The sequence below is a fragment of the Humulus lupulus genome, chromosome 7 (assembly GCF_963169125.1).
Source record: "Humulus lupulus chromosome 7, drHumLupu1.1, whole genome shotgun sequence".
NCBI classification, from domain to species: domain Eukaryota; kingdom Viridiplantae; phylum Streptophyta; class Magnoliopsida; order Rosales; family Cannabaceae; genus Humulus; species Humulus lupulus.
The window spans coordinates 184,413,834-184,425,585 of NC_084799.1; the positions used below are offsets into that span (position 1 = coordinate 184,413,834).

The window sequence follows — 11,752 nt, forward strand, 5'->3', positions numbered from 1 at the left end:
GTGTGCATAATTTAACATTATGTGACTTTTTTTGCGACCCTTTGCCTTGAAACTAACAAACACAGCTAAGTATACAACTGTCAAGTGCAAGAACAACATTTACATTGTCGATTCAATATATACACATAGGCCTGCCTAAAGTGTCCAAGCTAACCTATATTTATCTAAATTATTGTCTCCATTCTATAAATAGCTTCGTTCATAGTATCCAAAAACACACACCTAATAATATCTAAATTTAAAGCTTCAACCCATTGATCATTCCTAGGCATGGCTTCAACAACTTCCTCTGTCACTGTGTTCTCAGTACTCGTAATAGTGAGCTGCTTTGGGTTTCTTGAAATGACAATGGCCGGGGACCCAGATATCCTAACAGACTTCGTAGTACCTGCTACAGTAAATGCGAGCCGAGGAGTTGATGGAAGCTTCTTCACATTCACTGGGTTGGAATCCTTGGTGGCAGCGGACCCTCCAGCGACCTTTAAAGCCACCAAAGTAAGCATGGCAGAGTTCCCGGCTCTCAACGGTCAAAGCGTTGGCTATGCTGTTCTTCAGTTCCCGGCCATGACGACTAACCCGCCACACACTCATCCTCGCTCCGCCGAGCTTCTCCTCCTCATTGATGGCAGTCTTGAAGTTGGTTTCATCGACACAGCCAATAAGCTCTACACGCAGTCCCTACAATCTGGAGACATTTTCGTCTTTCCGAAGGGATTGGTGCATTTCCAGTACAACTCTGATCTTCAAAATCCAGCTGTGGCTGTCTCGGCTTTCGGAAGTGCCAACGCCGGCACCGTTTCTCTTCCAACCACTTTGTTTGCCTCTGGTTTGGATGACAATGTCTTGGCTATCTCTTTCAAGACTGACGTTGACACCATTCAAAAACTCAAGGCTGGTCTTGCTCCCCCTAAGCCCTAAAAATGATTAACGTTCAAAAGACAAGACCACGCCAGGATTTGATATTCATGAAGTTTTTTTTTTATGTGTTTAGATTTTTATTGTTGCACTCATGTACGTCTCCACCTCGTTTCTTGCCCAGTAATTGGCATTAATAATTATTGTTAATTTATTATTTGTTAAGTTTATACTCAATTATTCATATTTATAGTTGTTAGTAAATATTTATAAAACTAAGGGTTCCTTCGTGAAAAACGTGTATTTATTATGAAAATATAATTTTGTAAATTTTTCATTTTTGAAATGGAAATTAATTTCTAAATATAGATAGTATCTCTGAATTATTGGAAGCAACATTAGTTTTACGCAAAAAAAAAAAAAAAAAAACTAAATAATTTGAAATTAATGTAGAAAAAATATATTTACATATTGGTAACTTGCTATATCAAGTCATTACGTTCCCGCATCATGATAATTGTTAGTATCAATCCATAAATAGTACCACTGAAAAATCTTCCTTATATATATGAAAAAGTTTTAAACGATTAAGAATTAAAGTTATGATGGTTACATTTAAAAATAAATGAAAGACCATTAAAATTCATTAATTTTAAATATTGAGTTGTGATGATTATTAAATATACTATTTGTTTAGTTTTATTTATAGAATTTATTAAATATATTTATTAAATTAGTATCATTGTCATATAAATTTAAAAAAAAATAAAAATTATTATATATAAAAAAATGACATAAACATATTAAATAAAAATTTAAACTAAAAATTATTTATGGTTTTTTTTAAAATAAATATATATAATATGAGAACATTTTTAAACATAAATGATAATTTTTTTTAATAAAAATTAAGATTATGTATTATAAATTATTATAATGATATTTTATAATATTTAAATTTATATTGCTAAATATTAGTATAATAATATTTTATAATATTTAAATTCATATTAATATAATTAGTAAAAAAAATAGGATTATCATAATAATATTTTATAATATTTAAATTTATATTAATATAATTATTAAATATCTAGTCTTGTATTATTTATTATTATAATAATGATATTTTATAACATTTGAACTTGAATTTAAATTTATATTAATATAATTATTATATATGTAGTCTTATATTAAATATTATTATAATAATAATATTTTATAATATTTGAATTTATATTAATATAATTTATAAATATCTATTTTTAAGTTAGTTTTAAAGGTATATTTCGTTAAATATTTAGAATATTCCGTTAAAGTTAACAAAACAAACCATTAAAACCAAGAATTTCCCACCTCTAACAAAACAAACCTTTAAGTTAGTTTTAAAAGTATATTTCATTAAATTATCAAACTTATCGCAATAATTAAATTAATTTCTTCACTAATTTTTTTTTTTAATATTTTTGTTCATTTTTACGGTGCAAACTCTCTTCCACCAATCAGCATCTAAAAAGGAATGAAGAGAGTGAGATGACACGACAAGAAAAATTCTTTTTAGCGGAGACAATAATAGCGGTGACAACAAGTCACCCGTGATAATGCTAATATTAGCGACGACAAAACGTGTTCGCCCCTGATATCACGTCATATTTTTTTTTTATTTAGAATGTTATTAGTGGCGACATTAGTAATATTAGGGGTGATAAGATCGCCCCTAATAAATTAAAAAATACCAGAAAAAATGTGGGAATTTTCTCACTAATTTTTTCACATGACTATTAGCGCAGACACGTTGACTATTAGTGGCATCGCCTGTCGTCGCTAATAAATTAAAAATACAAAAAAAAAATACTTGGGAATTTTCCCACCAATTTTTTTCACTTGACTATTAACGGCGACACGTGTCACCACATAATAAAAAAAATTATTTGTGGCGATTCTTTAAACTATATGTTGTCGCTAATAATCCTATATACCCACCCTAATTCTTCTTCCTCATATTGCCCAAAGCCTCAAATCCCACACCCTCTACCGCTCCTAATGCCTACTCGTCGGAAAACTCCATTCCGACGCCCCAAACCTTAAATCTAAGCCTAAAATCATGTTCCCCAACCCTCCAAACCATAACCCCAACCCCATTCTCTCTCTGTCTTTCACGCTCTCCTCAGATTTACTGTCACGCCCCCACGTCTCCGCCATCGCCCCTCCGCCGCACCTCCACCGATGTCAGCACCACCACCAACACCATATATATAAAGGTATATTTAAGTACATATATTTATATATGTTTTTTTTTTTGTTATTTATTTAATTTTAATTTCTGTTTATATTTATTTTTAGTTTTTTTTTTTGAGTGTATACCTATATATATAAATGTGTATATTTAAATTTTTGTGTACAGACTATATAAATCTGTTTGACATGGGTGTATATGTGTATGTGTGTGTTTATATATATATGTGTGTGTGTGTGTTTGTGTGTCACCGTGTGTGTGTTTATATATGTATATTTGTATATATATATATGTGTGTGTGAGACCGTCTCTGTGTGTTTATATATATGTGTATATATGTATATCTATATAAGTATACATGTGTGTGTGGTGTATATGTATATGTGTATTAGGTGTATATATATTTATGATTGTTGATTGGTTTTTTAGTCAACTAACGCGGATTCAAAATTATTAATTCGAGAGCTTTCAATCAGACAATCAATGAACAATAAATGAGCCAAGAACCTAGTAATGATGAGCAATAAATAATAAAGAACACCAGAATTATAGAGGTTCAGCCCCAAGACATGGTAACGACCTACTTCCTCTTAGATTTGTATTGATCTTAAGAGTTTACACAAGATAACTAGTGAATAAGGTAGATTTCTAAGTGTAAATAATAATATAGAATGGCAGAATCGCTGATAAGTACCATGTCAGGCTGCTCGGTATGTTTCTGGTATTGGTCAGTCAGCTATTTTCGTGAACCCCCTCCATTGTGGTGGAGAGTTTGCATTAATACTGTCCCTCTAGTCTGAGGTTTGTGCCTGAGCATAACTGATGGAAAAGAATCCCTATATTTTCTCAAGTGGTTGCTTTCCTCTTCTTTAGCAGCCTTGACTGAGTTTTCTGGGCATTTAGACATTCTTTGTCGATGGTTGGGCGACTCCTGCGGAGAGCCAACGGTGAGTGTAATTACTTTTAGCTGACAGGTATATCTGTCTATCATACCGACCACCAGGCATGTTGGTGGTCCTCCCAAGCATTATTAAAAAGACTTCCCCTCAAACTTGGGAAAGATGTAAATATCTACTGTCTGTAAACTGCTTAACCCATCGAGTCGTATACCTTGCAGGTATACATTGACCAACACGTCGGGGGGTCTGCCTAACCTACTCCACGTGTCCAATTCTGGTGCCACGTCAAACATGTCAATTTTTGGGATAACATTTGCCCCAAAAGTTTGCAATGATGTAAAGGAAACATGAAAACTTTTATTCTGGGAACCATACTATCCAGCCTAGTCAGGGCTGCATAGCCCTTGCTACGTGGCATAACACCTGGTGTAGTTAATAGTTTTAGTATTTCCAAGAAATGACCTTTCAGTTTTTTCCTGCCTCCTTTCGGAACAATAAAGCACCATAATTTTCCTCCACTAATTGCACCGTGCAGTTACCAGAAAGTGGCTGACGTACCTGTCAGTTGAGGAGAAACGATTGGAAGGACGTGGTGACATGTCTGGGCAGGCGTGCCTGCATCAATTGAAGGGACAGCTCATCAGTGTCGTGCGAGGAGAGAAGGTGTTGTGCCTGGCTTATAAATAGCCCCCCTTCCCTATTATCACTTTACACTCTCCCTTTTCCAGTACTCAGAGCTCTTCGAACTTCAAAGTCCCACACCGACCATCGCTTGGTCATGCTTTACCAAGGATCTTCGCACCACACTCGCTTCAGCTGCTTGCTACCAGTAAGTCTTCCATTTTCCTTTTTGTTATTCCCGTAGCTCATTCAAAATGCTTTCTTTTTTTTTTTCTTTGCGTTTTTTTTTTCATTGTGACCATCGGTAATTTTCTTGATAAATCCCTAGATTTCTTGAATGCGTGTTGCTTGAATCTGTAAATAGATGAATATTTTGAGTGGCCCTCAGCCTGGGTAACCTATTTGAACCTCTAATTTAGTAAAAACTGGGTTTTAACGTCCCTTTTTGTTGATTTACGTTCGATGTTCTTAAAGAACACAAAGAACAAATCCTGATAAAATTTTTTTTGGGAAAACCCTTCACTCTCTCGGTTTTACTTGCTTTTGATCTGATCTGCATGCTATTTGGTCTGCCGTACCGTGTTTGTTCTGGGCTGGTCGGTATACTCTATGACATCCCTACCCACCAGTACTATTTGGTGCTCTCGCCTCACATTTCCCCTTTTTGTTGTGTGCGCAGAGGGAAGGTGACGACTGAACCGACTTGTAACTCATCACTTGGAAACAATCAATGGCACACATCAAAAAAACTAACTATGGTGCGAAGGTGGAAGATCCCCATGTGGCATGTCGTGCCACTGCCGAGGATGCGCGGGAGGCCCCACTCGCTGAGGAAGAGCCGAGCACCTCATGGCTGGAAGGGAAGGCCGAAACAGACTACGACACGGAGATCTATACCGAGGCCATTCTCTACCTTGCCATCGAGATCTATATTGAGGCCCCTCTATAAGTTTCTCCTACCAGCACCATTTCTAATAAACAGTTGCATAACATCAAAGAGCATTTTAAGCTCGAAGATGTTTCAATCCTTAAACCTACTGCCTTACAAACTGTCGAGCACCATGAAGCCCAATTCTGCGCCTGAAGAAAACTTCACATTAATGCTGGCGCCACCCTTCCACTTCTGCCATACTTCCGAAGTGTGGCATATTATTTTGGGCTTTGCCCCACCCAAATTAGTCCTAAGGGCATCCGATTCCTCTTGGCCCTCTATGTTTTGTACAAATCCTTAAACTAGCCAGTGCATACTGCACACAAATTAAATCTTTTTGACCTCTAGTCTAGCCCTCGACAAGGTAGGTCGGGGTATTTTTACTTTAACCATCGAGACTCCAATAATTCATTACAACATACATTTCTGCTAATCACTTGTCCCTTCGTTGCAACGACCCCTTCAGTTGGCCTGCCCCCACACAAAAGATGGAGAGACGGGCCAGATAACTAGCTGCCATAGAACCTAGCAGCAAATATTTGGTGGCCTTGACCACCGCAGAAAGACTTGCATCTGCCAAGCCCTACCCTGATCCCAAGTCAAAGGCCAAGGTTGCCACCTCTACTAGGCAGTCGCCTAGGAAACCCCCGTCCAATACTAGGTCGCCCAGTCCACCATACATTAAAAAGCATTCCAAACTATCAATCCCTCCGTCCAGACCCTGCATAGCCCACCAAACAAGAAGTTCGGTCGGAGTTGTTATCAGGGAGCCCGCTGAGCATGGCGCCTTCAAAATTGTCGCTGCCCCCAGCCTAGAAAGGGCAAGCAGGCTGTAGTAGAGCATGTAGATCCAAACTCATCAAGCAATGATGGGGATCTTCTGTTCGGGGAAGCTGACTACTCAGGGGGAGCCAAAGAGGGTGATATGACTCTCTTTTCGCAACTTGTTTTTACTTTTGCGTAATTATGATTTTTTTCCTTGCCCCAGCCTTGTTCAGCACCTTTACTAATCTTTTGCTATTATTTTTCAGATATGTCGTTCGTATTTTTTAAGAAGTTTGCCTAGAATCATACGAGCAGTCCCAGCAGTGAGGCTCCACCAGCCAATTGTCAAAAAGCTGAATCATCTGCCGAAGCTACCGAACAGGTCGAGAAGACTCCTGATAAACTCTCTCTTAGAAAAAGGCGCATATATTGTTGTACAAGTCTAGTAAGAGTAGAGGACTCCATGATGAGGAGGTTATCCATACGACCATTGCACCATAGCTAGCCACCCGGAGCAGATACCAAGAAGGCGCTATTGAGGACCCTACTGAGGAGGTACATGGGCCTTTGAAGAAAGCCATGGCCATCCAGCAAGGACATATAAAAAGGTTGTCCTCCTCTCAAGCTGAACTCATGGATTCCCTCGATACCAAATCCCTGGAGTACATCACCGGTACCATTCTCTAGGATGTTGCTAGGGTAAATAATTGTTTTGCTAGGTGTTTAACTCATCTTTCTTCTTTGATACTTGTTCTAAATTCATTCATCTCGTATTGCAGGGCATGATGGATCTCACCTACGCTCATCACTTAGAAAAGGGGGTCAGCAAGCACATGGTTGGCTTGGTAAAAGAGTCTGAGGACAAAGCCTCCCAAGTTGGCTAGTTCATTGAGAAAATCTGAAATCTTCAGCAGACCTCTGAGCAGATGTCCAAAGAAAATAAGAGGCTCAAGACTGTTGTCGAGCAGAGGAATATTGTCATCAATCAACTAGAGAGGAGGGTGGAGGACCTTAAGGACATTTCCATGAGAAATGATGCCGAGGGGAGAGCTGTCTAAGAAGAGAGGGACGAACTATCAAAGGCCTATGATGAAGCAAAAGCTACCAGGGCTGCTGATGCCGCAACTTACAAGGCTTTCGGAATATGCACTTTCTTTTAGCATTTAACTCATGATATAACGCACTGACCTACAACAAAGACAAACAAAAGCGTAGTCTTGCACCAAAAAAACATAAAGACTCAAGATTACAACAAAAACACATTCTAAAACGACAATAAAATGGAGTTATCAAACTCCCCCAAACTTACTCTTTACTCACCCTCAAGTAAAGAACACAACAATAAATAGACTCGACTAAAAACCTAAACAACAAACACACTTGAATCAAGCCGACAACAATAATTCACGCCTCAGGCTTTGATGACTAATACATTTTTATACTCGTCAGGAAAATCAACTCACAATATAGAATTTCAGTCAAAACATTCTTCCAATTTACTTAACTCCAAACAAAAAAAAAGCTCTCAAAATAATGATTAATAAATAAAATTTATTCGAATCACTACATGCTCACTAAATTTTTTTCATTACAATCAATTAATTTCATTATCCCATAAGCTTGCTACACTTACTAATTTCCACTAAACACATACTCGGAAATCAATAGGACTTTCACAACTTATAATTGAAAGGCTTAGGTTAAGGTAGATGAAAATGTCATTTAGGCTCAAAATATACCATAAGCACTCAACCAAACAATTCATCCTTTATCCACTCAAATAACAAAAAAAAAAAAACAATCCCAAATTTCCCAATGTTTCTTATTTTGAGAGAGAATTCATAAACATGTTTTTTCCCCTTTTTATTCTTTATTTTTTCTAATGATACTACACTTCCCCAAACTTATTTCTTCGTATTTTCAATTGGAGTACAGTTCATTTTTAATATTTTTTTCTTTTTTTTTTGTCTCAATTTTTCTTCTTCTATTGACACAAATTTCTAAATATAAACCCAATCACAAATCATTTGCCAATCAATTTTCATATGTTCATGGTATATCAAAGGGAAACAAAAATAACAATGTTTCAAATAGGCTCAAAATGAATGTCAAACAAAAATAATCAAATTGGGCTTAAAATTGGGTAACTAGGGATTTAATAAATCAAGGTTGGCTTGAAATGCTCAAATATTCCAAAGAATTGCCTAAATAATCTTCCTAAGCATGCATCATTTAGGATTTCATCACAGATAGCAAGCAAAGAAGTTTTAGGATAACAACATTTTCATTATTTTTATTTTCAACATTCAGCAAGCATAAAAATTCTTCAATTACACAAAATTTATTAAAAATCATGATTAAGCTCTCAATTATTTAAGTAGACAAAGTAAAAATCGAAAGAACTATTCAACCAAGCACATAGATTTTATAGCTTCATTCCCATTCAATTTATACAGCACATCTGTAACGACCCAAATTCGCTAATAAGGCTTAATGGCCTTGATTAATGTGCCTGGAGGGCATATTGGGATTTATGTGTGACTTTATTAAGTAAAATGCATGGTTCTAATTTAAAGCATGTTATATGACTATTTGACTATTTGAGATGCATGACTATGTGTATTAGTATGCATGTAGGCCCTGATTGTGTTAGAAGGGCATAATTGTAATTTTGGCCATTTTCGGCATAACTGTATTGATATGTGCTGATTGTTGAGACCACATTGTGATGTGGATGTATCTGTGATTTGTGACTTAAGACGATCCCAGAGAGAGCAGACTAGCGGAAAAGTCAAGGCGGGGATTTATACCCGACTTGGGGCGAGCCTGGGGTATAAATATAAATCTGATGAGTATATTGGGGTCTATTTTGAAATCGAGGAATATTATTTGGTGATTTATCAGGTATTGGGAAGCAACGGGAAAATATTAGAGACACTTGAGGAATTAGCGGGAATTGGGTAAAATGACTAAAATGGTCCTACATGGACAAAAGGGTTTAGAATTAATAGGGAGGGAATTTTGGTCAATTGGATTCTTAGAGATAAGTTTATTGAGGCTATATATACTTAGTGGGATTGATAGAGAGAGTTAGATGGCTGTGGAAAAGAAAGAAAAAGGAAGAAAAAGAAAAAGAGAGAAAACAGAGGGGTTTTTCCAAAAGGGGCGGTTTGTGGATTCTAGCACCATTTCTCTTCAAATTTCTTGGAGCAAAGCTTAGGGTTTTCAGTTTTTGGGTTTGGCTGGTTTAAGTTGTGTAATTAACCTGAATGATGGGAACTTTAGGGGAATTTATGGGCAAGCTTTGAGGAAGAGCAAGCTAAGGAGGTCTAGGAATTGAATCAAGGTCGAAATTGCATCAACGGTATGAATTCTAAGCCTTTAACTTTGATGTTTGACTGAATTTCTGGGTTTAGGGTTAATCATGGTAAATTTTGAGATTTGGGATGAATGTTCTTGGGTTTTGAGGATTTGGGATGCTTAGGATGAGTGGAAAGTGTTTATAATCTTGATTTTAAGTTTGGTAAAGATTTGGGGAAGTTTGGGTTGAGATTGGCTCAAAGAAATCGTAGAAAAAGAATTTGGGAGTTGCCTGCCTACAACTAGCGCTACAACGCTAGTCTTTGGGTGCTGTAGCGCTAGGCCCTGTTTCTGGGTGGTGCGGTTCTGCTTGTAGCGCTATAGCGCCCTCTTTTGAGCGCTGTAGCACTACCCTGTTCCCAGAAAGGGGTTTTTGGGTTATTTTTAAGGGATTTTGACCCAGGGTTCGGGGTTTGATTCCACCATCTTGTTTTGTGGATCTAGGACTTCCCGGGGGGCTCGGGATTGGTCCCGAGGCTAGGTTTTTGGACTTGAGGTTCGGTGATGACTTTGACCTATGGCTGTGTTTAGGTGTGTGCTAGGGCTCGAGTGGGATCGTGCTCAAGGAGTCAAGTGATGAAAGCTATCAAATTGACAGGTAAGAAAACTATAGCACCCGTAGGACAGGGCATGGGCCCATAGTGTGATTGCAGGGCACGACCCTATATTGCATTACATGTTAGGGTGCAGACTTAATTGAATTGATATCAGGGCACGTCCCTATATTTCATTACATGTTAGGGTGATGACTTAATTGAATTTATATATGTTTGAATGTTATTTGAGTTATGCTATTTGTGATTATTGTAAGAATGAATGGAAAAGGAGCCGGGAACGGCAAGGAGCCGAGAACGGCAAGGGAGCCGAGAACGGTGAAAGGCCGAGAACGGCAGCTGGGCCGGAAGTAACACTTAGCACGTGAAGTACTTGTACACAGGGTGGGACCCCAATGGATACAGTAGATATCCTTACAGTGAGGACCGAGACCCCAGGCTTTGGTAATGCCTCTGGGACGGCATGGCCGTGTTTGTTTAGTTTGATGGAATACTCATTTATCTGTGGATAATCTAATATGTTAACTATATAATCCGCATATGTTATATACTGTATGAGTTTTCTTGCTGGGCTTCGGCTCACGGGTGCTCTGTGTTGCAGGTAAGGGCAAAGATTGAGTCAACTAGCCATGAGTATGGAGAGCGTGAAGCGACGCGTACATGTTTGGCCTGCCCGACTGCTTTGGTTGGGGGTTATTTGAGAAATGGCTGTAAGAATCTATGATTTTAATAATTAATCGATTGTAAACTTATTTTAAGTTGTAAATAGTTTTCAAACCTTATTTTGGGATCCCAAATGTTAAATACTAGAAGTTTTCAATGAAACAACGCATTTTTAAAGATTACAGCCTTAAATTTTGCTTAGTCACACTTTTGTTTTAAAACCTCGGTTAGCGAGTTCATTGAACATTTTTCGTTTTAAAACTCACTTAGTAACGACTCTAAGGAAGTTGGGCGTTACAACTTGGTATCAGAGCGAGCCAAGGTTTATTGATTCTGGAGATTGACCGAACATGTACGCTCGCTGTCAGTGACATGCTCGACTCAGGGTTGGTTGGTATGATTGATTGACATGTTTGAACATATGTTTGAATGCCATGTTTGCCTGCTTATTTATATGGAGCATGAGGAATGAGTTGACATATGCATGAGATACTGTTGGGGCTGGGCCCTTGGCTATTGCATGTTGAGATTAAAGCGTGCTGAATAATATTATTATGCATGTGGAAGAATATTGGGATAATGGTTTACATATTGAGTGTATGTGGTTAATTTTCTGAATTAAATTCATATGTAATATATGTTTATTGGCTTGTATGAAGCATGTTGAGACTTGGGTATGCTTAGTGGTGTTAAAATCTGGTAGCTAAATGTATATCATTGTGGTTTTGGCCTAAATATGCTTTGTGTATGCATGATAACTATGGTTATTTGGATCTAGTTGTGGTTGGGTTGAGAGTATGAACCACAGAGCTCAGGAGTTTGGTCAGTACCGGCAGATGAACTCGAATTTTTTGTTCCTAGAAGGGTT

General features: G+C 37.4%; 1 protein-coding gene across 1 annotated transcript; it reads left to right on the forward strand.

The window, feature by feature from the left end:
* The first annotated feature begins 262 nt into the window (after positions 1 to 262).
* Positions 263 to 1,146, forward strand: LOC133790026 (germin-like protein 9-3). The gene has a single exon (XM_062227633.1). The coding sequence runs from the start codon at positions 271 to 273 to the stop codon at positions 916 to 918; it is 648 nt and encodes a 215-aa protein (XP_062083617.1). The 5' UTR covers positions 263 to 270; the 3' UTR covers positions 919 to 1,146.
* The last annotated feature ends 10,606 nt before the right edge of the window (positions 1,147 to 11,752 follow it).